A 27,520-nucleotide genomic window follows, 5' to 3' on the forward strand; every position below is an offset into this window, starting at 1 on the left:
AAGGGCAAAGGCTGAACAGGTAAGGGCCTCTTTGCCAAAAGAAAGGTCCTTCACAGACAAATGGTGGCACAGCAGTGTCTTGCTGTTGTTTACTGCTTGTGCTGTACTTGTTCTGTGGACATAGAATATTGTAGCTGCTTGGCCCTGTCATCTGTTATTTTTTTTCACCTTCACATTAAAAAATAAACTCTCCAAAAAGCCCAACCCCACATTTGTGCTCTGCTACTCTCCACAAAAGTGTAAGTATAGTGTCTTTCACATTGGTTTCAATCCTTTAACAGAACGTATCAATAGTTTTATATAAGCATTCAGGACTCCCTTGTGTTTGTTTTCCAGCGAATGTATCCTATTGTTGTTAGAGCTTAATTGTTACATTCTTTTTAACCTGCAGGCTATGGTGAGCTGACTGCAGGATACCGGCAGCTATTCAGTGTTAGGAAATGGCTCTGAAAATATAAATCACTTCTTTCTTGGCATGTACTAGACACAGTCCAGGATATGTTTGCATTAGCAGTTGCCATATTGCATTAGGATCTGTGGTGATTAGATTTTCAGTAATAGGAGCAGGGCAAATGTATTATATAGTTATACAATTAAACATATTGTCAGACTGAGAGTGGAAGGGTGTGGTAATGGAGAAACAGGGGATAAGACAGGCTTTTCTCTGGAAGGAGCAAATGTGGAGAGGTCACGTTAGAGGCAGCAGGAAGTTTAAACAGAGTTTAAGGTGGTTGTCCCTGCCTACGGCAGGGGGGTTGGAACTTGATGATCTTCAAGGTCCGTTCCAACCTAAACCATTCTGTGATTCTATGATTGAGGAAACACCCAGACAGAACAGTGGAAATCATGTGAGCAGAGGAGGTTGCTTTGCTTTCTTATGGGAGAGGGAATGATCAACTTGCGTGTGAAGCACCAGTTGATAATTTGAGCTGGCTTAGGGTGGGCAGAGAGATGCTACAGGATCTGGTGTTGGAGTCGGTGAGAGGTGCTGAGCTGCAGAAGGCAAGAGAAATTGCATTTAGCTTAGAGAAAGAATAATGACGGAGAAGTGACTCCGCGTAGAGATTTGCTCTGCATTTCACAGAATCACAGAATGGTCAGGGTTGGAAGGGACCTCTGGAGATCATCTAGTCCAACTGCCCTGCCAGAGCAGGGTCACCTACAGCAGGATTTACCAGTTTCAGTGAAGCTGTTTACCAAGAAAGACTGGTAAAAAACTGCTAAAATTTTCAGAGCCATTGTGACTATGTAATGACTCACAGTTGTCAGTATTGTTTTCCTTTTTCCTTGTTTTCAATTCTTTCCTTTCCCTCACTACTATGAAAAGCTCCTTGAAGTTAATGTAAAGACTTTGGCTGATTTTTAGTGGACTATGGATAAGCCTCTTCTTATGTCATGGCTGAATGCTGATTTCTGAGCTGTTCCAGTTCCAGGCAGCATTTATAATTGCATGTTGTTATTTGAAAAATAATGATTTTAATTACTTTCCAGAAAGGATGATACAAAAATAATCTATATTGTTTTGCTTCTTTTAATTGGAGAACTTTTCCACACTGTAATGTGCCTGAGTAGGCCCATTACGTCATGTTCTCCATTTTATTTTCAAGTCACTCGAAGAGCTAATACGTAGTCATTGGGCTATTTTCCTTGATCTCCAACCACAGATATTTGTTTTTAAATAATGCTTGTCTTATTTTTCATAGCTGATGTGACTGATTCAGATTGGATTATTTCATTTGACCCAAACTAGGGCTGCGGTTCGAAGATCCAACCAATCTGTGGGCAGCCCTTTTTTTCTTTAATAGCAGACTAATTGGCAGACCAATTAATCTGCTCATCTGTGAAGAGAAAATTTATAGCAATAAGTAGTTCTATTTCCAGAAGTCATTCTCTAAAGTAACATTACAGTGGCCTTGTTTACTTCATGCCCTGCAACACGATCCAGTGCTTCAACAGTAGCACAGGTCAATTAGTGGACAAATTAAGCAATTATTAGCCACTAACAAGGGTGACTGGCATCATTACCCTTCCTGTTTACCAGCAAACTGTTATTTTAATACAAAGATCAACAAATAAATTAGGGCATCTGTTGTATTGCCATGTCTGCCTTGAAGTAAATGATATTAAATGGGCTTTGGTTGCTGCCAAATTCTTAACCCTGGCCTAATGAGATACACTGATATGTCTCTTGCTGATTATAGAAGCTGTAAAATTTAGTTTGTATTGATTTATTAACAGGAGGACCAAGTTCTCTGTGATGGTATTTTTTTAATAGTCTGATATCTGTCTTTTTACTTTAAATGTTATTGATCCAGAGACTATTGGGTTCTTCTGAAAGACAAAGCTATTTGCTAATTGTATTGATTGTTTGGATGCTTACAATAATTTTGTGGTGAGGTTTGTATACTTAGATGTATGCCTTCATCTGATGCTTCTCTTGTGTTCCTTGGAACTGCCTTTACTTCCAGGTTAGACTTCTGTTTTAGTTATTTTTAACTCTTGCTCTGTATTATTACCACGGGTTAAGACTTCTTCAGATTTAATTAACTGTCTCCTAAATAATAAAATACAGTAAATCTCTTTAGATCGGGCAAACTTGGCTGCAGTACGCCCTAATAGATTGTGGTACGTTGGGAAATGCTGGGTCTCGTTTGCCACCAAGCTGCTGCGTGCCCAAGGTCAGTCTCTTCCCTTGAGTCTGGTGCGCCCGGTGCGGTGGTGAATCATGCTGAGCAGAGGCTCACCCATTACGTGTTTATACAGAGCCATCCGCGTCATAGCGCGTCCTTGGTCAGGGAATAATAACTCCCCTCGTGAAGCTGAAAACTGTAGCTTCTGGTTGCCAAGATGCCTTTGCCAAGCTCTGCGAGTGAGGCTGCATCAATAACAGGAGCAAAACAAGCAGAACCTGGACAAGCCTCTTCCCTGGCACAGTTACAGCCAGGGCAAAGCTCTGAGAGTTTGGGCTCTTGTGTTACCTTCCTGAATGAAAAGCAGTTGTGTTATCCCTGAGGTACTTGTGGTCCTCCCTGCTGCACGAAGAGCCATCAGAAGTACATGCTTGGAGCACTGAAACATCTCAGAGCAACACTGTTCCACCAAGGTCTTTGGTGATGGGATGATTGTGTATACAATGCGATATTTATGCTGCTTTTATTATGGCTGCTTTGAAAGGTCATACCTGATTTAGGACAAAGTATATTCTGAACATACTGATTTCTGAATAGTTAACTCTTCCAAGTATTTTAGAAAACATGAACTCATGTGATGTTTTGAGTCTAGTTGCAAGCTCTTCAACTGAAACCAGCATAGTGTCTCAAGAAGCCATAGACTAAGTGTGGGATTGCATCCCTTTAAACAGTTTTGAGCCCTCCAGGTGAGTGTACTGTGGATTATGTTTTAGACACTGCCAGAAAACAGTTAGAGCAGCAGTTTAACATAGCTAAGCCTTTCATGTTTGCATACGGTTAGGAAACCTGGTTATTCAGGATCCAACTGTGTCCCTGTCGTTTCTTCATGTTCTTGCTGTTGTATAATGAACAAAAGACACACCACCAGCCAAAAAGCAGATCGATGTTCAGTTTCCTTCATTGGGAGGAGGTAATTGCAGAAACATTTCCTGAGCAATGTAATTATGTATATGCTAATTTGCCTCAGAAATTCAGGTTCAGTCTCTTCTCAAGTGGAAGACCTGGTTACAGAAAGGAACTTTCTCTTCTGCAGGTTTAGTCACTAAGAGATGAAAAAAATGCCAATGTTTAGAGTCAATTATACCTTGATCATCGTAGACATTCCAGAAGCCTCATTTTTCCCTGTGTGCCGCAGCAAATTAGAATTAATTCCAACAGCAGCATAGGTTCAGATTTGTTATTATTTGAAATACAAAACGGGCCTTAGGAAACAGGTTAAATGAGAAAGTTGTACAGTGTGAGATTTTGGTCCCATCTTTAACGTATGCTTCAGCCAAGCTATAAAAAAGTGTGTGTAACCTAGCATGTACCTGGGTTTTAGTTTGTTTTTAAAGATTTTGATTGGATCACAAAAAATCAGGTCCAAAGTCAGCTTTTTTGAAGTCAGCTAGTTAGCCCTTGCCATCTTTTCTATGCGGAATTGTTGCTTGTTATATCTATTCCCTAGGGCTTTGCCCTGTCCAGCGATAAACGTTTCTGATGAAAAATAGAGCTCGCCATTAGTGAAATTTTACTGATGATCAGCCTTAATTTTTCCCTGCTTAATTTTATCCTGTTACTAGAGCGTAGTGATTGATTTATTCTGGGGAAATTCAGTAAATGGTTCCTGCTTCACAGGATGGACCTTACAATAAATAGCAAATTGTCATGACCTATCTGTGGGTGTCCTGAGATTACACAGGAACTCAATTTATCTCGACATTCATTCCCTGGAAGCTATTTCTGTCAGTACCAAGTTGGTGGAAGAATAAGCAATGAATTTAACTGCCAGACTGCCTGCCTCCTGCCCCAGCACCAGCCTTGGAGCAAGGAGATGTTTAGTCGCTCCCTGAGCACAGGGCTCGGAGGCAGGAGCTGCTGCGGGGTCTGGTGCTGTGCCTGTGCCCAAAGGAAGGGCATTTAGGATCTGGTTCTCCTGTCACTTACCTTGGTTCCATGTTAAAGGAGCTTCACTGATGAGGTGTAGTTACTCCTGGTTTTTAAGGGTGTAAAGTAAGTGAAGAACCTGGCCTTATAAATTCCAGTCTATGAATCCCACAGGTTGCCTGTGCCTGGTACAGAGTTTATGTAACCCTCCCAGTTTTAGCGAGGCATTTTATATCTCTTTATACACGCAGATGATCTGAACTCTGTGTTCATGTGTCAAGGGTAGGTCTTGGCACACGCTCAAACAAATTTGAGGTGCCTCAGCTTAGCAAATTGCCACTCATGAGCTGAGCTGCAGTGTGTGCCCATGTATGCATGCTGGGTATGTAAGGTGGTAGGCTTAAACTAATCGGTTTTACTTCATTTCACCACTTAGGAGGAGAAACGTTTTGTAATTGTGGCTCAGCTGATAAGCAGTAACTTCTCCCTCTGTGGAAACTTGACTCTGTCTGGTAATGTAGCCATATTGTACTTGCATTATGAGGATGGACTAATGAATTTATCCTTAAATTTCTTACTTCTGGAGTTTTTAGAAGGTGGCAGGTGCTACATGATTCCAAGTGGTTTGTTCTGTTGGAAGCAGGAGCAGTACAGAGGAATGATCATTCTGATATTTTATATGTGAAATTTCAGATAGATATCTAGAAATCATTGATGTCATAAACCCTCTTCTTCAAACTCTTTCATTTTTCTCAGGTATAATTGATTTCCTTGTGAGCCAGCATCCTATTGCGAAAGTACTGAGAGATCATCTGGTCTTCAAGATTGCACCCATGCTCAATCCTGATGGAGTATACCTAGGAAATTACAGGTATGGTGCGGAGTATGAATCTGTACACTGTTATATCTACTTTATACACCCCACACTGTTTTGTCACTGAATCTTATATGGCTTGTTTCAATTAATTCCACTCAAACTGGAGGTTCTCATGTGGCCATGTGCTTCCTGATGTTCCTGTCAAGGAAGGGGGCTCAATGACAAATTGGCTTGCTTCAGGAGGTAGAGAGCAACCAGGGTATCTGCTCTGCAAGCCTTCTTTAGGTGTGGGAGTTAAAGCCAGCTTAGAGTTAGACCTTAGCTGTGTTTTATAAATGCATTCATTATGCTGCTCATCAGCCTCTATGTAAATGTGTCAGTCAATCACAGTTCCCTTCAACTACCCAGATCATCCATTAAAGTCACAGATTTCAGTCTATTATTATACTGTAATAGATAGGCATACATGGAATGGAATAATCATTCCACCCTATGCTAATTTTGTTTCATTTTAGTATTTGAATTACTACTTTACCACCTCCTCTGTTGAAAACGTATTCAGATAATCTTTTGTTTTCCCTAAAATTGTTTGCTCTTAATGCGTTTATTTACAAAATAGATGTGCTGCTGGAGGTGATAATGAAAAGCAGTTGATTAGTTGATGATTTGTTTGTGGGGGCAATTACATGTACCACATAGTTCTCTGGAGAAGCCCCTGAGAAATGTAATATACAGTATGTGGTTTTGCTTACAGCGCAAGACTAAATAACACAATGCGCTCTGTAGCCAGGCTACCTTGAGCTTTCATCTAATTAGGAACTGCATTGCTAAGCAGAATAAGACTGGGTTATTGTGTGGATGAGGAGACCACTGAGGAAGAAGCTAGAAGTTGCAGAAAATGGTGCTGCTGGCTGTTCTTTGTTTTGATATGTTCTTCTTAGCCCTCCTGTGCTTTGCTCCTTACTAAACTGAAATAGCAGGGAATTGCGTGGGTGATTTCAACAGTGCTTATATACATATTTTATAAGCGAAACTTCCGAGGACACGTAGTCTCCTTCCAGCTACACTGATACTCCCTCAACTCTTGGCAAATCCAAAACCAGAGAGCGATGTTGCAGTAGTGGAGTCTGACAGCATTAGGAATTTATCATAAAGGTTATGTCGCCTTACAGGAATAAAGCCCTAAAATGGCTCTAGAATCTGATACTACATTGCTTCACTCTGTTCCAGGTGCCCTGCACATAGGCAACTCCAGGTGCAATTAAGTAGCTTTTGTTTTCTCCAAAAAAATCATTTGCCCTTTGGGTTTTTCTCTTGCGCTATTATTTATATTTTTTGAGAGACACGCAGCTTTACAGACATGCATATGGCTCACAACTTGAAAAGCCTTTTGGGAACCCAGGTATTATAAAAGGGCAAGTGAATTCATTTGGAATTGCTGAGCCTGATGGTACGCTATTGTTTTAGCTTTTCATGATACGCAGATTTTTCAAGCCTCCTGAACTTAAAGAGACTTTTAATGAGGTAGTTGGAAAAGCATTTGATTTTCTTGCAATTCTTCACTTTATTTACAAATGGGCTAATGTAACTAATAACTTAAAAAATGAGGGTAATAAGCAAAATGCTACCTATTATCTTGAGAAGAATATTAGAAAGCCTAGCAATGTGCTGGTGCTGTAGTTAACTAGTGCTGAGTGAATAATTTACAGCAAACACTTTATTTCCTGCTCATACAAAATCCACAAGCACATCACAATTTATTTGCCTGAATTTACTGGATGAATTTTAAAAAAATCTCTAAGGATCAATTGCTAGTGTTTGAAAATTTAACTCTGAGGCTCCTCTGTGATTGGCTAGATAAGGCTGTTTCATCTCTTTTGGTCTTTGTACAGATTAGCACATAAATAGGACTTTCAGAAGTCTTCCACGTAGCGTGGTATAACACATATCTATTGGCTGGAGACAGTCCCCCTGCTTTTGCAAACAAGGTCTGTGGTGCCATATGCAGCAGGAACAGTTTTAGGCATTTGAACTTCTACTTCCTATTATCTCCCTCTTTCTCAAAGCAGCAGCTAGCGACTGTTTCTTTGGTTCATTGAAGGTTCACATTCAGAGCTATGCAAACTAAGATAATGAAATAGGTAATTAAACCTCATGCTTGAGTTTGTAAATTGATCTCCTGCCAGTGTGGGAGATATTTTTTTTTTTTTTTTTTTTACCCCACCAGTACATGTCTTTGTACAAAATATACTGTCAGATGCACTTCACTGTCCTCTGAAATCCCAGGTGCAGTGGGCACCGTTAAAAGCCTGAATACATCAGCAGTTCTCATAGAAGGGGTAGGATATACTAGTTCTCTTGTAATCAAAACAGGAACTAACCACTCATTTACCCAGGACGATATGGTAACAGTTGGCTGATGGGATTTTCTTCACTGTTATTTTTGGAGATGCAGAACTTTCACTCTGAGGGTTTGGGTCGTGTGCTCCTCTCTGTAATCCTTGTGCCTTTGTTCTGAGTGCTCGTGAACTGAGGTTTAGGAGTTTAAGCCAAAACTGCAACAATAATGCCAGGAATTGTCTATTGTCTATAAACCGTTGCTCATTCTCAAGAGAACAGACCAAATGGGTTGTGACTCTAAAGGGACTCTCTTGTGGTGAAATGTTCATAACCAGCAACAAGTGAGTTTAATATCACAGCTATAAAGCACAGGCGCTCGCGGCACAGGCACATCTGTGAGGAAGGTTGTTTATATGTTGCATGTACATTCGGGCGGCTCTAAAAGAAACGGTCATGGACATGAACATCAATACCCAGCGTATCAGCCTGCATGCAAACAGGGTGCTAAACTTTACTGATTTATTTAAGTATATGCAAGAGTTTAAGAAGTGTATTTGTGGACCCATACAGTTAGGAATGAAAAGACAAGGTGCCTTATGTGACTTAAAGGGGTGGTTAAGCGTCCCCTCTAATTTAGAATGTTTGGAAGGTCTATACACAATTTGTTAAAGTATTTTTTAAAAATAGACAAAAGTTGCAATTTGATTATGATCTTAGAGCATAAATCTTTTAATAGAAAGTGAATAAGTATGGTTCTATCTCTTAATAGCTATTACTTATGTACATAAACCAAGAGAGTTGGTGAAATTGCCTCTACTGGACCTTTTCCAGTGAAATTTCTGACTGACTGTTTAGAAATCAGCAGACTTGATTTTTACTTTCACTTGTTTCTTTCTGAAAAGAGCTGAGAAATGAAAAATCGTAGGCAAATCGCACTACGATAGATCAGAGTTGGCTGGGTACAAGTGTCGGAGAGGTTAGGTGCAGACAAGTGGATCCCTCAGAGCGCAAATTCACCTGCAAGCCAAAGTCCTGAATGGCTAATTGGGATTGCTCCTGCTAGCAGTGCTAGCTCTTGTCTGCTGGGTTGCGAGCATCATACCCTTCTGTAAAGATGACTACTACACTGCAATCTGTCTTCAGTGAAAAAAACCCTCCATAGTCCTTTTCTTGCCACATTAGTATGCTCAACTGTTTCTAACATACAGGATAATGATAGGAACCTGCCATTTAGTGTGGTCAAGGATGTAAGGTCTCTCCCAAAACAGGAAGACAGGCTTCATCCCTTTCTTGAAGTCTTTAAAACCTGGTATTACTGTACTTCTAAGCGTAACTGGCCTTGCAGTTACAGTGCGTTAGAAAATGTTATGCTGCATGGGCTTGCCAATTAAATTGCCCAGGAAGATGCCACTGGTTGAGCTAGCTGAAATGGTGAGTCTTCAGCATCGTTTGCCCTCTGTTCTGTAACTTGTCCTCAGCTCTCACCTGAATTGAAAGACCCCTTTTGCTGGGGATGGTGCATGACTTGATCTTTAGCTTCGTGAAAGAACGTGGCAAAAAATAAAAATATTTGTGACTTTCTCCATAACACTAATGTCACCCTCTCTGATGGCTTAAACTGTGAAACAGTTTTAGGAAATAAAGGAAAACTAAGGCAGGGAAGATAGATTTCTTGACTTTTCTCTCCCCGTTTGCAGTGTAGCATTATCATCTTCTGAACCTATTACCATCCCCAGGGACGTGGGGTTAGACTAAAGGAAAAAAAAGTGTTCTTGATTTAAAAGTCGTGCATCCCCAGGCTTGGCCTGAACTTTCCTTTATCGAGAGCTTGTTCTTAAACTGGCATTCTGCAGCTGAATGCTGAAATGTGTCCCTGCAGGCGAGATGACTGTACCACACCATCTTAGATTAGTTCCAATTTGTCAGCCTCACCTTCCGGAGATGAAACCCTATACTGGCACCGAAAGGGATGTGTTTCTTAGTCTGGGCAGCTCTTCACTGAGGTATCCCAGAAATGCCATGACAAGCCAGTTGAAATACCCTGGCCGTTCTCTAAAGGCTTTGTTGCATGACCCGGTAAGGCTTCCTGTTCCTTGTCGTTTCTGTCTTGCCTTCAGTTAGTTAGCTGTGACAGTATCAGCCTTCAGTAAATTAAAGCCATGAATTAGCTGAAATGTTCTGAACTGTCATCACTACAGTATCCTTCTAGCTTGATTGTAGGGACTGCAAGAATTTCTATGAATGGGGAGAAGAGGGCACACACTGATTCTAATCCTTTCTTGTTTCACTATCAGGTACGACATTTTTGGAGTTAACTCATTTTTTACTGCTTGCTTGTGTGAGGGGTTAACAAAGCAATTTGTTGGATGGAAAGGTGAAGAGTTATGCCCAGACTGGAAAGCCAAATTCACCATAAACAGTGTCAGAGTCCATACTGCAATGAAAGCTGTGTTGGGGTGAAATGTTTTGGACAAATGGTTTGGACAATTTTTACCCCAGAAATGTAGTTTTGTAAGGACTGAAATGGTTTGTGGAAGTGAGTTGAATTTGGCAAATTGTTTCAAGTGAAAAAAGGGAGCTGGGAAGGCTTGAGAAACATTTTAAATGATTCATATCAGCATTTTATAAAGGACGTTCTTCTCTTGTTTGTTAATGGCATCATTTGTTCAAAAGATGACCTTTTTTAAAGATCCCTTTTGAAGAGTCTGAAATATAAACAGAAAACTAGGCTTTGGACCAGATGAAATATTTCAGATTTATCCTGAATAGATTTTTGTCAACTTTATTTCTGTGACTCTAGAAATAGTCAAAAGTTCAACATTCGTGTTCACATGTAGTTTATAAAGGGTCTTTTGACAGTAAAAGCTTATGTGGACTTTATCCAAATTATTTTAGCTCTAAATCAGAGCTATATGTTGTAACACTGAGGAGCGCTGATTTTGATCTTTGATAATATCGCTTTGGGGGATACACCTATAGCTGCACACATACAGGAGTATATGTATGTTTACCGTGATGGAATATGTTATGTGGTTCTTACTATCACTTGTCCAGCTGTAAGACATGGCTACTTGTGTGCATACTGTCATTTGCATAATATCTCTTGATTATTTTTCACCTATTTTTCTGGTGTGGGAGTTTTTTTTTCTTAGCTTCATTTAATACTTGTGAAATTCATGCATTGCCCTGAATTGAAAAACAGAGTATCCATCTCAGATGACAAGATGAAGCTCTCGATGGAGTTTATTTTTCCTAATTAGGCGTTTGTCATTGTGTATTCTATATAACAACGTATAAGTAAACAATCATGGACCTTTTGAATAAATTTATTGGTTTTATTTATGTTACTGGGCATAAAAAATCTATAATTACCAGGTACAGCCGCAATATAACTGGTATTTAATGACAATTACTTTTTGTTACCATAGAAATGAGTCCAAAGTAGTTACCTATAATTTCTCATTCTCAAACCTCACACATGTTGTATTGCGGTATTACCATAGTAATTGCCTATTAGTCATCATAAAATAAGCAGTTACCCAGAAGATATCAGGATAGTGTGAAATTTCTTATCTCCTTCAAAACTTGCAGCACATGCCGCTTCTCGTCTTCCTTTAGTGGGATTTTTGCCTGAATGACAAGAATGTCTCTTGTACATTAACCCAAGGGAAGAAGGGATGTGATTGAGAGAGAATTCTACTCCAAAAATACACTAAGTCAAGAAAAATACGTTCCATCCCCTGAAAATATAGAACTATTTCTTATTATTGAAAAACAGGGATTTTTCACTCCCAGGAAATTGAGGTTTGTTCCTTGCCGTGAATTTCCTATTTATTTTTTTCCCAATTCATTTGTGGCCAAAGCAGAGGCTATACATCTTAGGGGGTCTGTGAGAACAGCCGCGCTGTGTCAGACCTCACAAGCCCAGTATCCACTACTGCAGCACTGGACAGTGTCTCTCTCCTTGTAAGAGTGGGAGATGCTCGTAAGATGCTTTCCCCCAAGTACTTTCCCAGCCTCCATTGATTTTTCATTTTAGACATTTCCTGAACTCATGGGATTTCTGTCTGCTCAGTAATGTGCTGTGGATTTTTCTTCCTATTACTTGCCCAGTTTGCCCTCAGATGGTAGGCATTAGCTGTCTCGGTCTCCTCCGGCCTGAGGCTGTTCAACTCCTGCCCCAGTGCAAGAAGCATCACCCACTTCAGCCTGCTGTGAGCTTCATGGTCTTCTCCTCAGTGGCGTCTCTTGCCCCTTGCTTGGCTTCTTAATTTAGATTGCATGTTATTGAGGCCAGCGAGGCTCTCACTGTGCATGCCTACGTCACATTTAGTATCAGCTGGGGGTTGGTGACTCATGTGGAGGCAAATGATGTTCCCCTCCGTAGCCAGACTACGGGAGAGGCAGGCCATGGTTGCTGAATGTGTTACTGACCCCCTGGTAGGGTGGTGGCAACTGAGCTCTTCTCTTCTCCTCCCTTTCCAGTTTCAAAATTGGAAATCCAAGGTGGCTTTCCAACGCCACAGTGTCTTTTGACAGCCTGATGGATTAAAAACTTAGCTGGGGCTAGGACCAAACGCCCTGATAATGGGGGTAAAAACAAATGGAAAGAGACCTGCCATAGTGAGGGAATGGCCATTTCCTTGTGTCGCCTTCTCCCGTGCAGCTGGGGGAGATGGTGAGGCATGGCAGAAGCTTTCTCCTCCCCTAGTTCTTACTTGGCATTGAGAACAGGTCAGCAATTTTCTGTGCTGTCTTCTTCCCGCAACCTGTATGTGTGCACATCTATTTTCGATCTCCCAGCTCATAGAATTGTTTTGGTTGGAAGTGACCTTCAAGATCATAAAGTCCAACTGTTAACCCAGCACTGCCAAGTTACTACTAAACCATGTCCCTCAGCACTACACCTACACGTCTTTTAAATACCTCCAGGGATAGTGATTCAACCACTTTCCTGGGCAACCTGTTTCAACACTTGACAACACTTTTGGTGAAGAAATTTTTCCTACTGTCCGATCTAAATGTCCCCTGGTGCTACTCGAGGCCATTTCCTCTTGCCCTGTTATCTGTTACATGGGAGAAGAGACCAACCACCACCTCACAACAACCTCCTTTCAGGTAGTTGCAGAGAGTGATAAGGTCTCCCCTCAGCCTCCTTTTCTCCAGGCTAAACAACCACAGTTCCCTCAGCTGCTCCTCAGAAGGCTTGTGCTCCAGACCATCAGCTTTGTTGCCCAACATGCTCCAGCACCTGTGTCTTTCTTGTGGTGAGGGGACTAAAACTGAACACAGTATTGAAGATGTGGCCTCCCCAGTGCTGAGTACAGGGGGACAATCACTTCCCTAGTCCTGTTGGCCACACTGTTCCTGATACAGACCAGGGTGCCGCGTGCCAGGTTGGGGCCCTGGAAAGCAAAGTCCGGGCTGGATCTGCAGCTGTGACAGAGGGGGGTCTGGGCAGCAGCAATGGAAAAGACCAGGGAGGCAAGACAGCAGCAGAGGTTTTCTCTCACCCTTGCATCCATCTGGCTCGTAGCATTGACATTCCTTTCCTGCTTGGAAGTTTTCTTTCCATTGTGGCTTTTATTGCCCAGAGAGTGCTGTGATTGTAAGACAGTTACAGTGGTTCACCATTACTTAAAAAAAAATCTTCCTTGTAAAAAAGTTGTCATCCTTTATCTTAAAACAAATACTAGGTTTGCAAAAGGGTTCCTATCTACTGCCATTGAAAATGTTCTTTATATTGATGTGGTAACTGCTCATTTAAACCATATTACAGCTCCTGAGTATTTTTCAGTTGCTATTGATGTGACAAATTCTCTTGCACAGAGGACTGCACCAATCAATAGAGCCAGTATATGTGCTTTAACAACAAAGCCACATGCCTTGGGGTTCCAGTTGAATCTGAACCTTTTAGTAGCATTAAATAAAGCTATATTTATTTTGCTTTTGGTGCAAGAAAAAAAACAAAACCCAAACACAACCTAATTTAATACAACTTGTTGGAAGGTTTTGAAGACAGCATTATGGGGCCATTTTCACATGTGATGAATACGTAACTAGTATCAGAGCTGCTATTTTGTTGTTGTAAGCGAACCCTTCTCTTTTAGTTAGATTGATCTGGGACTACAGAGTAGCCTTTTATTTTTAGACAAGCAGGGAGAGAAGTCATAATGAGAAATATTGAAATCATATCTTTTTTATATCTGCCATTATTCCACTGAGAATGAGACATGATGTCCTTAAAGAGACAGGGCTATTTATTTTCCATTTAAATAGCAGCATTTGTGATTATTACCTTTGAGCCGTTACGCAGAGAATAAGCACCTAACTCATGAATCCCAGCCAGGTGAATCAAAGTTTGTATGTAAGTGCCACTTACTTCTGTGAGTTGCTGGAGGAGCCTATTCTTGACTGTCACTGATTTTATTTTTTGCAAGTTTTTGTCTTCTAGAATGTATTTGTAATTAACAGGGATCTTAATGTCAGTTTGGTTGAAATGTTTGTTTCCTTTCCTCCCCTCCTGAATAACTGATCTCGGGTCTGAATAGAAGCCCATCAGGGTTTCTTAGCTTTCCTTTCAGTTAAGTAAATAAATGTATTGGGCTTTCTTCCCCTTTTTCCTTCTTTTTTAAGTCTGGCTTGTATCTCTGCTGATTTGAGTTCTTGTTCATAGCAGCAAACAAAGGACGAAAGAATCCAGTGGTTTTTCTGTTTGTTTGTTTTTGTGTTTTGTTTGATTTTTTTGTATTACTTTTTTTTTCATCCTGCAAATGACTTAGTAAACTTCAGCCAATTTGCTGTAGATCTTTGTTTTGGTTTACCCATCTTCAATTTAGGAATTAGGTCTCATATATCTAAAATTAGCTGTGGAACTACATTTATTAGTGTCTGTGTATAAAAAAAAAAACCAACCACAAAAACAAACAAAAAAACAACCAACCAAAAAAAACCCCACCCCATCCAAACAAAAAAACACACAAAAAGAACCAAAACCCAAACCATGTTGCATTCCGTGGCTTTGAGGCACTATGTAGGTACCAAGCAGTATTGTTTAGAAAAACTGTATCTTTAAATATACCCATGCAATCAAAGCAGTGCTTTACTGTTAGTTTTGTGAGTGAGAGAAGGGAGAAACACGCTGAGTTGGTCTCTCTCTAATGTTGTAATGAGCTGAGCTCTACTTCTCGAACAGTAGTTGCCACTCCACAGTCCATGGCATCTAAAATCTAATAAAAAAGATGGGAGAGCAGCTCCGAAAAGGCTATTTGCCAGACACGGGAAGTGATGGCTGTGACACAACCCAAGAAATATGCCGTGTATTCACAAGTGCCATCTGCTGGTACAATTTATTGAGCTGTTTCCAGTGACAGGTGCAAGACATGCCTGTAACTGGCTTTTTTACTGGTGGTCTTCAGGCAGCTGCCTGCTTTCACAGCACCTATTGTTGGCTTCTAACATGCATTGCACCTAGCTGGAAATGCACCAAAGACACCCTCCCACCCCAGCAGTTGTCATAAGGATGCTGTGCCAAAGTGCCTTGAAGGAGGGGAGGTGTCAGAGCACTATCAATGAGCAGGAGATGTGTCCATGGGGCACTTATCCCAAGAGGAGATGGTCTGTGGTATGGAAACTGTTTGTGTAGCTGTCAGCAATGAGGACAATCCAGATTCCAATTCCAAAGGCTTTGTCTCCCTCCTTCCGCCAAATTAAATTAGTGATAGTGTAGCTTTGCTGGAGGTCTAGTTCAGGGAAGTGCTCGGAAGTGTCCCTTGCAATGAGGGCTGTGACTCATGTGTTGATTCTCCGTGGGCTTTCTTCCCCTCCTGCCCTTGCCCTTGATTTAGTTTTCCCTCCTTAATACAATTATTCGCCCAAACAAAAGGTGTGGTTCCTTGCAGAAATCAAGAGCAGCCAAAGCTTAGTGTGAACTGTGCTGCCTTTGTCTGCATTGTATTTGCTTTGCCAGCACCATCACTCAGCCGTCGGCTCAGCTGGGAGCAAATCCCAGCACCTGAAATGTTGATGAGGTTGAGCTCAGCTCCGGCCCTGCCCATATTCTCATGTCCTGGGATGTAAGGGCTGCATCCAGCCCTGCGCACACCCACGCAATTGGGACTATAAACGGGGTTTCAAGCTGTCCTTGTGCTATCGGTTATTGAGTGGGGCTGTTCCCTAACTAGACTACTCCATTCTTCCTCATCTTCAGGAGTTGCTTCTGAAGTCCTGACACCTGGCTAGTGTGGAGTCACTGCAGTACTTGGCAGTACTCTCCTGACTTCCTGGAGAAGAGAAGCCTCTGGCGAGATGTTATTGTGGCCTTTCAATACTCAAAGGGGGTTTACAGGAAAGATGGGGACAGAGTGTTTAATAGAGCCTGTTGTGATAGGACACGGGGTAATGGTTTTAAGCTAAAAGGGCGTGGATTCAGACTAGATATAAGGAAGACATTTTTTACAGTGAGGGTGATGTAACACTGGCACAGGCTGCCCAGAGAGGTGGTAGATTCTCCATCCATGAAAACATTCAAGGTCAGGCTGGACAGGGCTCTGAGCAACCTAATCTAGTTGAAGATGTCCCTGTTCATTGCAGGGGTGTTGGATTAGGTGACCTTTAAAGGTCCCTTCCAACCCAAACCATGCTATGATTCTGTGACTCTAGAGAAGAACCGAGACCCTCCTGTCTGTTGGTCCAGGGGGCAGAGCTGGCTACTTTTATATTTTAGCTTTACAGGTTACACTTCAGTTCTGGTTTGTGCCAGGAGGGTTTGTCTTTGCAACAATTAAGTGAAAAATGGAAACTACAAGTCCAGAGAAGAAATATTTTCCTTAAGTGTAGAAATGACTAATGAGAGGTCAAATTCTGCCTTAATGAGAGCACCTATTGTTCCTTCTAGGTGAACAACCTAGAGCAGGAGAGCAAGGAAGCTGTTTTGCCTGCTATCCATAAGCATAGGAAGGCTCAGCATCTGATTAGTGTGTATCCCAGGTTTGGATTGTTCCACCCCACACAGCATCTTAGAATCTTTTCTATTATAACTAACATTCTTTTCCCCATTCCCACTCCTCCATTTCAGCAATATTTGCTCACCTGGGACCTACAGATTAACCAGCTGTCAGGGAAGGCATCTGAGGGATTAATTCTTTATGAAGAGGTTTCTGGACAGAGACCCTGGGATTTTCTGAAGTTGCACCCATATACACAATATCACCTGCAACCAGTGATCAGTCTTGTGGTCTCTGCAAGAGTCCCCTTCCTTATAGCCAAGTTTTATCATGTTATACAAGCGAGGGGTTCAGTACTCACCTTCAGTTAACCAGAAAAATCTTTAGCACTGATCAATAGGAAAGTCCTGTCTTCCTGTTCCAACTGCTGCTATGTGGGTGGGGAGGAGGAAATCCCGTCCAAGTTATTAGGAAAACAATAGCAGCCTAAGGGAATGTTTGTTTAGGTTGCTTTTTTGTTGTTTTCTTTTCCGGGGTGACAGCTGTTCTTTTCTTTTTTTTTTTTCTTTTTTTTTTTTTTTAAATTGCAGCACTTAAAATGATGGCAGCTTGCTGTATAATTTAGAATATTAGTCCTAAGGGCAGTGTTGTGTAACATGAAAACAATCCAGAGACAAATCTCATCCATTATCTAAACCAATATTGTATTAATAAAACAACATTAAATAATCAGAGGATGTACATCACTTCTGGGGAGTGTAAAGGCAGACACCTGCCCAAAGTTCCCACTTGCATGTCTTGGTCAGCGCGTTGGCCCACAGACACCGTGATCTCTTTGTGACTTAGAGCCTTGTTTTCACTCTTTGCAGTAAAGTGTCTCGAAGTGGTTACGAGTTGTGAAGTTTCCTCTTCTCTGTTTGGAGAAAATACCTTTTTTCTTGGGTTAATTCTCAAAGGTGAAGTGTCCCAAAAGAAACATGGGGAAGTGTTGAGTTTCAAGAGCTTGCGAGGTGTTGAGCTCTTGAAAACTAGTCCTGGCACTCATTTGAAAATGTAGGTTCTGGCAGTAAAGGAAGGTTTTTATTTAGCTAGTAGTATACAAGCCTGTTCTGCTGAAGTAGAGGGAGATTGGAGACTGCTGTTTCACAGCTGCTTTAAGCTAAGGAAAGCGTGTGCTGTTACCCAAAGGGGCAGTTCAGTTCTGTTTTCCCTCCTGGCTGTACTTCCCTGCCATCTCCTTTTTGCCAGGACTGGTGCTTGTGTGGCAGTGCTGTGAGCCAGAAAAGCACCGATCCTGCAGAAAAACAGCCTGACAAAACAGTTCTCACGTTGCTCCCTACGCAGCCAGAAAAATGGGACCAAGACAGGAGGAAGGAATGAGCAGAGAGGGATCTCTCTTTAGTGGCAGCTTCGGTGTAGATGGGCTTAAAGCAATTTTGAAGCCAGAGCCCAAGATCTGGGTGGCTGTTGTGCAGTTATTCTGGGCATTTTGGAAATCAAAGACAGTGATATCCAGCGGTTTCTCGGATGGTTGCTGTGCGTTCAAATGCAACCATGCCTATGTGATCTCCTTCTTAGGATTACTATTTGATAACAACAGGAAATTATTATCTATACTACTTGTTACCAAGTTGGGTGACTCGGCACGTCCATTCAGGGAAACAGCGGCTTTATGGTGTCAAAGGCTGGAAATGAGCTGTTTCCATGCAACTGTTACACTCCATTACATACACAGGGTGAAAAACTGTCCACAAAATCCTTTTTCTGCTCCCCTCCCTATAAATACAGAAGCCATCATAGCTGTGCTGACACGGCAGAGGGAGCAATTAATCTCATAGCAGATTACCTCTCTGCTGCCCCTGGTGCCAGGCAGAGTGGGGATGTCAGGGCAGTCTGGGAGGAGGTAGATGTGACAGCTGATTGACAGCTGATGGCTTTGCCTGGTTGGTGCCGAAGAGCTGGAGGAAAAGCGCTTTGCTCCCAACATGGAGGAGTTGGGATCAGAAAAGGAATGTGACATTTCTGGACACAGAGTGTCGAGCCACGAAAATATAAGCTGTCTCTGCCAGCCTGAATGGGACAGGTATTCTGCCTCTTCTTCCCCTCCCAAGACTGGAAGGGATGTATATTAATAGAAGTATATGTGACTTAACGCGCAGCTACTCGGTGTTAACCCAGGTCCCCCGGGGAAGAGAAGTGCTTATTTCAGGTTGCGCAGATCATAAACCTGCCGCCTTGTGTGGTGCGTGTGCTCTGAATGCTAATGCTCCCTCTCCCTTTTCTTTACTGACACGGCCATTGAGCTGATGAATTGTATAGATTATACAATGATAATGGACGGGGAAGGGGAATTTCATCTGTCTCTTTAACCAAAATATGATCAGTAAATCCTGCCTGTTTGCAGAGAACAGCTGGATTTCTAATAACACTGGAATGCTGTGGTGGGGGGTGGGTGTAGCTGCCCCCTCCCTTTCGTCAGTGCCATTCAGACATCCAAGCGCTTGCAAAAGGACTGGAGCTTTCCAACACCCTGAGGCTAATGCAGCAGTTATCCTGGGAGTCTGCCAGCTCTGTCAGATCTAGGAAAAGCCTGAACCCCTCTGTGGTGCCTCTGCCCCCATGCCCAGGGGAAGAAAGGGAGGCAGGGGCCTTGCATTTGATTCTCCGAGTAACAGCTGGGTGAGAGAATGGGTTTTTCTTTTAAACAAGACCAGTCTCTATGAATAGAGTGGGCTGAGCTGTGATCTGATGCTGTACAAAGCGGCGAAAGAGCCGCATTGTGGAAGGGCTTACAGTAAGCCTGTATGTATCTTTGGGAATCTCAAGAACTGAAACAAGGATGTCACAGAAACGTGCAAAGCCTCTCAGGCTGGTCACATTTCATATTATTAATAATAAATTTTTTATATTGATTTGAATTGAAATAGGTTAGCGAGGGAGCCTGAATGTTCAGGTGATTGATAACACATTGACACTGCAGTGTTGACCAGAAGCCACAATCCTGTTCTGCTAGGCGCTGTACAAGTACATCATAAATGATCCTCACTTTCCTAAAGTGCTTTCAGAGCTAAAAGAGTGTGGCACAGCAGGTGGACAAGGCAATCAAGCAAGCTGTTATAGCAGGGGAAGACAGAGTACTAAATATAATAGGATGAATAGTGGTAGGTTTTTTTTACTTTTTTATGTTAGACTTTTTTTTCCCCCATCTGGTTTGTGGCAGGAAACACAATAGCTAACTATATAATCAGGCTCAATAACCTTCATATATCAACTGACAGTAGGACTAGTCTAAATTTGGTGAACCCCGGGAAGGAGCTTTCAGTGACAAAATACATTTGCAAAGGAAGGTTGACCCCAAAGATATGCTTCTTCAGGATGGATTACTTTCAGATGTTCCTCCATTCTCCTATTCTTTACTCCTTGGAAAAAGCTGTGGATGTATACTTGGCTCCCGGTTTAAGCATCATTTAAATTGTAGCACTAGGATTTTTGTTATTCTGTTACAGCTGAGCAGTATTATGGTTCTACCCATTGTTTTACATCTGGATTAAATTGTCATTTTGTGCATCTGGAGGTAGGTTTGTTCAGTAGGTTTTGGAAATCCACAGATGTTCAAGGCCCAGTCAATCTTTTGGCAGTGCTTGCTAGTGAGGAAGCTACACAGTGAGAATATCTCTTCCATGCAGGCACTCCCAGCAAGTTTTGTTACCCCGGCAGTTGTCCTTGGATAGATCTTCCGTCTGCTCTTCCAAGACTAAAAAGAATCAATTGACGAACTGCCAGTCTATCTCCTTTACTTTCTACTATGCCTTTGCTAATCTTCTGTACATTTTCAGCCGCTAAAATCTTGTTTGTTTTTAATTCTTCCAGTAGGGTTTACTTTTAGTCCTGCTGTTGACACGCAAGGAGGAGCTGATGCTGGCGTAGGTTTGCTCTTGACGTCTCCATCTTGCTGATGCTCTGCTAACTAGTGTAAAAGACAGACAGGTCGCATGCAGGAGGTATGCTGTTATTGGTGTGGGTGAGAGGCAAGTGCAATCCTAGCAGACAGCTCTTATTCCTTACATTGGTCACCTTTTCAATTACAGATCTGATCTGCTAAAGTCTTGTCATTCTCATTCTAGTTTCTGTTAATGAAATGCATTTAACTGTCAGCTCTTGTTAGCAGTAACAACACAGCCAAGGATTCATAAATTCCCGTGTAAGTCAAATGACTGCTACCTTGGAAGAACCCAGTCAAGTCCTCTTTCATCTTGAAGTTGGAGGAGGAGACAACCACAGCTTTCTTGATCCAGCCAACCAGAATATTTTGAACAATTAGTCTATCTCAGACTTTTATTTCCGATTCCTGTCTGAAAAGGTCTAGATAAATATTCTGTTTCTAAGAACCCTGCGTGTTTGAGTCCATGTCATCACTCAGCTGTACTCTTTGTATCTTGGATCTATCTCAAATTATTACTCATGACCTGGAATATTCAGAAATCCAACTTTGCAAAACTGAGTCAGACAAGTGCAGGCCATCGGTGTGTAAACAGTTGTGTTTGGTACAGGTTTGACCCATTCTGAAGAACTGCAAGAATGAGAAGAGAATTGCAAAAAATTGCCTTGTGACAAGACGGTCCTGGAGCTTAGTTTGTTTAGGTTGACAGACAGCAGGCAAAGAAATGAGTGACATGAGAGCATATGTGGGGATTCATCAGTCCACGATCTAAGACTGAGTACGTATATAAGGAATATACTAACATGGAGTAACATGAAGGTTACTTTTAATAATAGTAGTAATAAAATAGGGCATAAAAGAGCAGAATATCTTGACACTGATGTTCAAGAAATGAAGATTCAAGTCCTTGAGGGGATGGTTAAAGACTATGGTGTATTTTCCCTCATAGACTGTTTTGAAATCAAAATATTTTCCTAAAAGGTCTGTTTGGGGTTTTGTTTGTTTGTTTTGTTGGGGTTTTGTTTGTGAATGGCGATGACTTCAAGGGAAGTCTGCATGTGTGAGTGGTAGATCAGCAAAGACTATCACAGTAGCCTCTGCCTGCCTTTAAAATGTGTGATTTTCAAACTATTGTACAGTGCTGATAGGGTATTTGGGGGTTTTTTTGCAAGAAGCCCATATATATGATGTTCTCTTGGTCTTTCTTAGAATTATAAGTTTGTTTGACTGGAAAAATTGGGCACGCTGCATATAAACTTAAATCATTCTATCTAATTGAAGTATTCTGTGAGTTCTGGAGAGAATTTCTTCCATTCAAATGACAAATTCCATTAGAATCAGTGGAAGCTGGAGGCTCTTTCTTTCAACTGTCCAACGCAGAGGGATTTACAGTTTGGTATTGTGTAAGCTTTATAGGGTAAAGAAGAAACATCTTCTTTATAGGGTAAAGAGGAAACAAAATAAGATTTCCTAATTTCTCAGAAAATCCAGTTAACTTTTGCTGATGACTCCCTTAACACTTGCCTTAAGCTGAAGCTGTATAAGCCCTGTAGTTGTTCCAGGTCTGCAGAAGCAGGAGGAAGGTCAGTTTTGACCATTTGATCACTGCTGGCATGATCAGAAATGGTTTGTACCTGCACATTCCTCAATGACAGTTAAGTTCATTTCAGATATGGTGCTTTGTTTTAAGTCAAGCATGAAAAAAAAAAAAAAAAAGTACTGAAAAGAAACAATCTCTAATCTGTAAAATAAAAGGCTGGAACTTGGAACTGGTAACAACTAATTAAGTTGGAAGCAGGTCATGCCTAAGTGCTGGGATGAATAAAGAAAATAGCGTGGCCACATTCTTTATAAATGGAGCTCTTTGATAGTCCACATCTATTTTATTTATTCCTGGAAACAATACTATACCTGGGGACATAACTTGTATTAAATTTTGAGTTCTTAAATGAACTCAATGTGACTTTGACCAGTGGTTAAGGTGAAAGCTAGTATTTAGTTCTGTCAAGAACAGATTATTTTGTCTTTGTTCATCTTAATTAAAGTGATCACCTAAACTTCTCCCTGTATACGTGTTCATACTACCATTTAATCACCTGAAGATGTTATCTGGCAAATTAGAATTACTACCAACGATAAATTGATAAAATACAGTAGAAATGCCAACTGGTCATTTACATGATTGTAATTACTTTAATATCACTGGTTGATATTAAGAGCTTTGTTTTATACCACTCCGTGATTCTTAATCAGTACTTCAACAAAACTGCAAGGGAGAGGGAGTCTGGACATCAGTTCTGTGCTCTTCTCACGATCCTGTGCCTTTCTCACTGCATCCTGTTGGAGCAGGATGGGGCACCGGTCCCCAGCTGGACAGTCCTGTTCTACACGTGAGGAAAGCCTTAGATCTGCACTGGATTTGGAGGCTCGTACTCAGCTTTGCACGAGCAGACGGTGGCTCTCAGGTGCTGAAGTTTCCATTACTGACACTGAGATATGGCAAAGGCTTCTGGAGTCCAGATGAAGAGTGTTTAGCAGTTTCTAAAATACAGGCACTTCTATAGCATGTCTCAAATCAGGCACCTAAATAGGTAATCTTGAAATTTTTGGCTTTGGAATTTAAAGTGTAGCACTCTGTCGTTCCCATGGAAAAGCTCTACAGTTATTTGTGTTGCAAATAGAACACAGAGGGAAGCAGATTTTCAGAGGTATGAAGTTTTCTCTTGATTCCTGTTTTAGTGCTTGTCTCCATCCAGGTGTACATGTACCGGTGGCCTGTTTGGCGTTTCTCATCTCCCACAAGCCAGACACCCAGTTCTGACCCACAAGTGGAGATAACGGCCTGGCCTCTTAACACAGCTACTGCCACCCGATTTTGTTCCTTTGCACGAATGAGTTCAAAAGGACAAGCGTGCCTAAACCAGCTGCAAGTAAAATTTCCCAAGGGATTGCCTGAGGGCATAAATGCATCACTGTTGGGAGCAGAGCAGCTGCCTCTGTCCTGTTAGCTAAGGATCCGTTTTGGGGCAGGATAGGGCATCTCAGGACACACAGCATATGAGGAATGGAATTTGGAGGAAATTGTTCAGCTGCAGGACAGAATTATGCCTTGCTGTACACTCTCTTTTTTTCTTTTCTTTTTTTTTTTTTTTTCCTCTCTTGAAACTGTTAAACTTCTCCCAAAAACAGCCTGGAAATCCCGAGCTTCCATATCTAGGTTTTTTTGGTTTGTTTTGGGTTTTTTTGTTTGTTTTTTGGGTTTTTTTAAAGACAGAAATATTTAACAGATATAGTTTGAAACTTTTGCCTTTGTCTAAAATTTTGTTCAATAAATAGGACTTTTCTGGGTGCTTGTGGGTTATCAATTAAAAATAAAAACAGCAAAGGGCTTTCTGGTAAAAAGCAGATTTCTAGAACTAGCTCTGTAGTTCTTCTGCGCATAAGTGGATGTAGCTTTACACAAAGACGTATTTCTGAAAGCACAGTTGATGCCATTGCCAATAAGATCCTGGTTGTCACTGCAAGAAATGATTAGATCTGTAAGTAACAAGAACATAACAGCTGCATGTTTCAAGGCTCCACTGCAGACTATTTCCAGTCATCCTAAACGATCAACAAGCTTTGAGTTGTTTTCAGAACTCTCTTTATCCCAAATTAAAAAAAAAAAAAAAAAAATCCTTCAGATGGGGTATGATTAAATGCACATTTGCCTATATAACACACCTCTGTAACTACGGTATGTAGGAGTCTCAGTTTTCTGATCTCCTGAAAAAGCTGAGAACAGACCTTTAGTGTACAGACCTGAACAGGAGGGAAAGTACCATCATCTGCTCTTTTGTCTCTTTAAAATACTGAATCCTCTGCCCAGAGATTAGGAGCGAACATCTGGCTTTAGTGCTGTAATACCTAATTGAATTATGAGCCTAGGTGTAGTCCTGAGAGAGGACTTAGCGCAAATTCTCATACTGATTTTGGCACTTAAATTACCTTTCAACCAATGACACTTGTTCTGAGTACCTGGACTGCAGCTACTCTGGGGCATATTTTTAAAGGTAATCTGTGCCTAATTCCCATTGATTCCAGCAACATGTCATGAGACAGAATCTGCTAAGAAATTAAGAATCAGCTACCTTATAACTAGCAAACAAGGACTTGACGTCTACTGTCCACAGGATAAATGTGAGGTCCAGTAGGAAGTTGCCATTAGTGAGAATTTCTGTGGCAGTCCTTGACTGGGCTGGTTCCTTATACCAGGCTGATGTGCCATTGCCGCTATTTGCTGTGGAAATACTGAGTGAAGTAACTGTCAGATACCTTTTATTATCCTGGGCTTGTGTGACAAGGGTTGAGTTCAGGGAACCTTATATGAGTGTGGGCTACCCTGAGATACTGAAAGAGCTCGGTTGAGCCACTGGGCTAATCCTGTGCTCTCACCTAGCTAATACGCCTTGTTGCGCTGAGTCTGCTTTGGGAGGTTCAAAATGGCAGTGTGGAAAAGAGGTGCCAAGATATATCTGTGGTCTCGAAAACATATCTTGTAGCACAAGACACAGGAGATGATTCTATTTAATACAGGAAGCTGATACCACCACCATGCATGCATTCAGAGGGGCAAGGCAGGTGCTGAAAACTTTAGTAGAGGAAGATGTTATAAAAATATTTGGAGAGTAAAACTAAGAAATAGGAAAGTAAATGTTTCAAATGGGGAAAAAACTACCAAGGTAAGCAGCAGATTGTTATCTCATGGGAGCTGCAGACGAAGACCAAACGTTTTCCTCCCTTATGAGTGTGTCTGTAGAAGTTTGGTGTCAGCGAATGGTTTGTTGTTTAAAAAAGTCAGCCGAGATGAATTAAATATTTCCCCTGGCTTTTCAGAGTGTGTGAACATTCTGAAGTTCATCACAGTTTTCAGGGTTCCTCAAAGTGTGGTTTTCTGGTCCAGTTCTGTGTAGCTTTCTAAAAATCTCCTACAGGAGTGTGGTCTACTCCCCAAAAGTTCAACAGCATTTTGCAGCGCTTGGCACCCTGCTGACAAGGGCTTCCTTCTACACAAAGACACATTAAGTAGAAATGGAAAACTTCTTGAGACAATAATACAAAATCACAGATGCAATAATTATACTCGCTTGTGTCAGATCACTGTTACAACAAGAAATAATAATGAAACAACGTTCACTTTATCCTCTTTCGGGGCCAATAAAGGATAATGTGACCATATTCAAAAAGAATCTTTTTTAAATGTTCCGTATTGCCTTCATTAACATTTTTTTTTCATTTCTTATTTTATAAACCTTTTAATTGAGAGGCGGGGGGGAAGGGAGAGCATCAGAAAGACACATTTTTGGGGAACAACAACTGAGAAAAGTTTCCTCCTAAGTATTATTGGCTCCACTACAATATCGAGAATGCTGCTGCCGCTCTGTATTGCAGCGCCTTGGATTAGAGATTTCATTAAAATCTTTTGTTGAGGGTCTTTTCACACAAAGTTTTTCTTCGGAAGTCTCATTTCATCCAATTAACTTTTTCTGTATCTTGGAAGTTCAGCCAAGATCAGCGAGACAGTGACTGCTTCTTCCTGGGAAGTGACATATAGTAGCACAGAAGTCATATACGGTAACATTTATTTTTTTTTTCCTTTTTTTCCCTCCTGGAAAAGGGGCAGGCAGGATTTGAGAATCCTTCAGCTTTGGAAACCTTTTGCCATTCTTGAGGTTCATTGATTTGAGTGCTGTGGGAAGGGACTGGCCACTTGGGTGCTTTTTCGGTGGTCTTCTGCTCTGCACATGAATTCGGTTGCCAGAACTTTGAAGCTATTAATGTGCTTTAAGATTTATTTGCTACGTAGCAGTGCTTTGTGTGTTTGCATTTTTAAAAGGGATGAAAGTATCCTTGTATACAAATTCCTTGGATATAAAGCAGCATCCAATGGAGAACAGAACTGATAAAAGAGCAGACAAGTCAGTAAATCAAAGCTCTCCTTGTCTCCCCCCAAGTTCAGACTCCCAAAATGTAACCTAATTAAGGAGGGCACTTAGGCGATGGGGTTAACAGCTGTTCGGGAGGCAACAGAGAGCTCCTTTAGGAGCTGAAGTTAGACTTTGGAAATAGTTCCTCATGGGAGTATACAGGAAAATTGCTGTGCACGTGTGCATGTATGTGCGTAGAATTCAGAACGAAGGGTTTAGATGCAGCAGCACTGACAAGGATGGAAATAGGTCAGTCAGTCGTTAAAGTGCTCTCTACGTGTTCCTTCTCTGTGACAGCTCTGAGTAGCAGTTGGAAGACAGCCTGGGATTTCATTTAGAAGCGTGAACCAGAAGAAAAAGAAAAAGAGAAAGGAGGGGGTCATTTTGCTTGTTTTGATGCCCACGTGTCCCATTTTCAATTATCCCTCTCATCCACTCTCACTGGGATGCAGTGAGATGCCTACAAATGAGCCATGAGAGAATTTCAAAGGTTTGGATGATCCATTCGGAAAATTCAGTGAGAAAAACTGTGCACCTCTTTGGGTTGTGAAACTTGACTTGCAATTGCTTGACAACAAAGTCCCCCTTGGGGTTTTAGGATTTTGAAATGCCTGAAGGACTTTGTGTACCTGATTAGGAGATTACTATTTTCACGTTGTCAGATCTCGCCCTATGGATTCTGGACTTTGCTTAGTAGGTATAACACCACCTACGCTTTAAATACCTTTTTGAATAATACAAGTTGGATTAATTTTGTTTAGCTCTTAACCATCTGAAGTTAGTCATCTACTCTAGACTGGTGGCTTAGAGCTGTCTGTGGTCAGTGGGGTATTCCCAGAAAGTGATTTGTATCATCTGCACTAAGTGGGCTAAACTGCCATATGCACAGATTTCTCTAACCCTGTTAACGTGCAGGAGTTGAGGGGGTTGGGGTTAGAGTGAGATTTATCCTGCTG

At 41.4% G+C, this 27,520-nt stretch overlaps 1 protein-coding gene across 1 annotated transcript in view; it reads left to right on the forward strand.

Moving 5' to 3' along the window:
- The window catches only part of AGBL4 (ATP/GTP binding protein-like 4), a 972,041-nt gene that overhangs the window by 764,571 nt on the left and 179,950 nt on the right, over positions 1 to 27,520 (forward strand). The window contains exon 9 of the mRNA XM_009884833.1: positions 5,313 to 5,427. Within this exon, the coding sequence (XP_009883135.1) occupies positions 5,313 to 5,427 (115 nt within the window). The remainder of the gene's footprint in view (positions 1 to 5,312; positions 5,428 to 27,520) is intronic.

This window comes from Charadrius vociferus, unplaced genomic scaffold (assembly GCF_000708025.1).
Source record: "Charadrius vociferus isolate BGI_N301 unplaced genomic scaffold, ASM70802v2 scaffold163, whole genome shotgun sequence".
NCBI classification, from domain to species: domain Eukaryota; kingdom Metazoa; phylum Chordata; class Aves; order Charadriiformes; family Charadriidae; genus Charadrius; species Charadrius vociferus.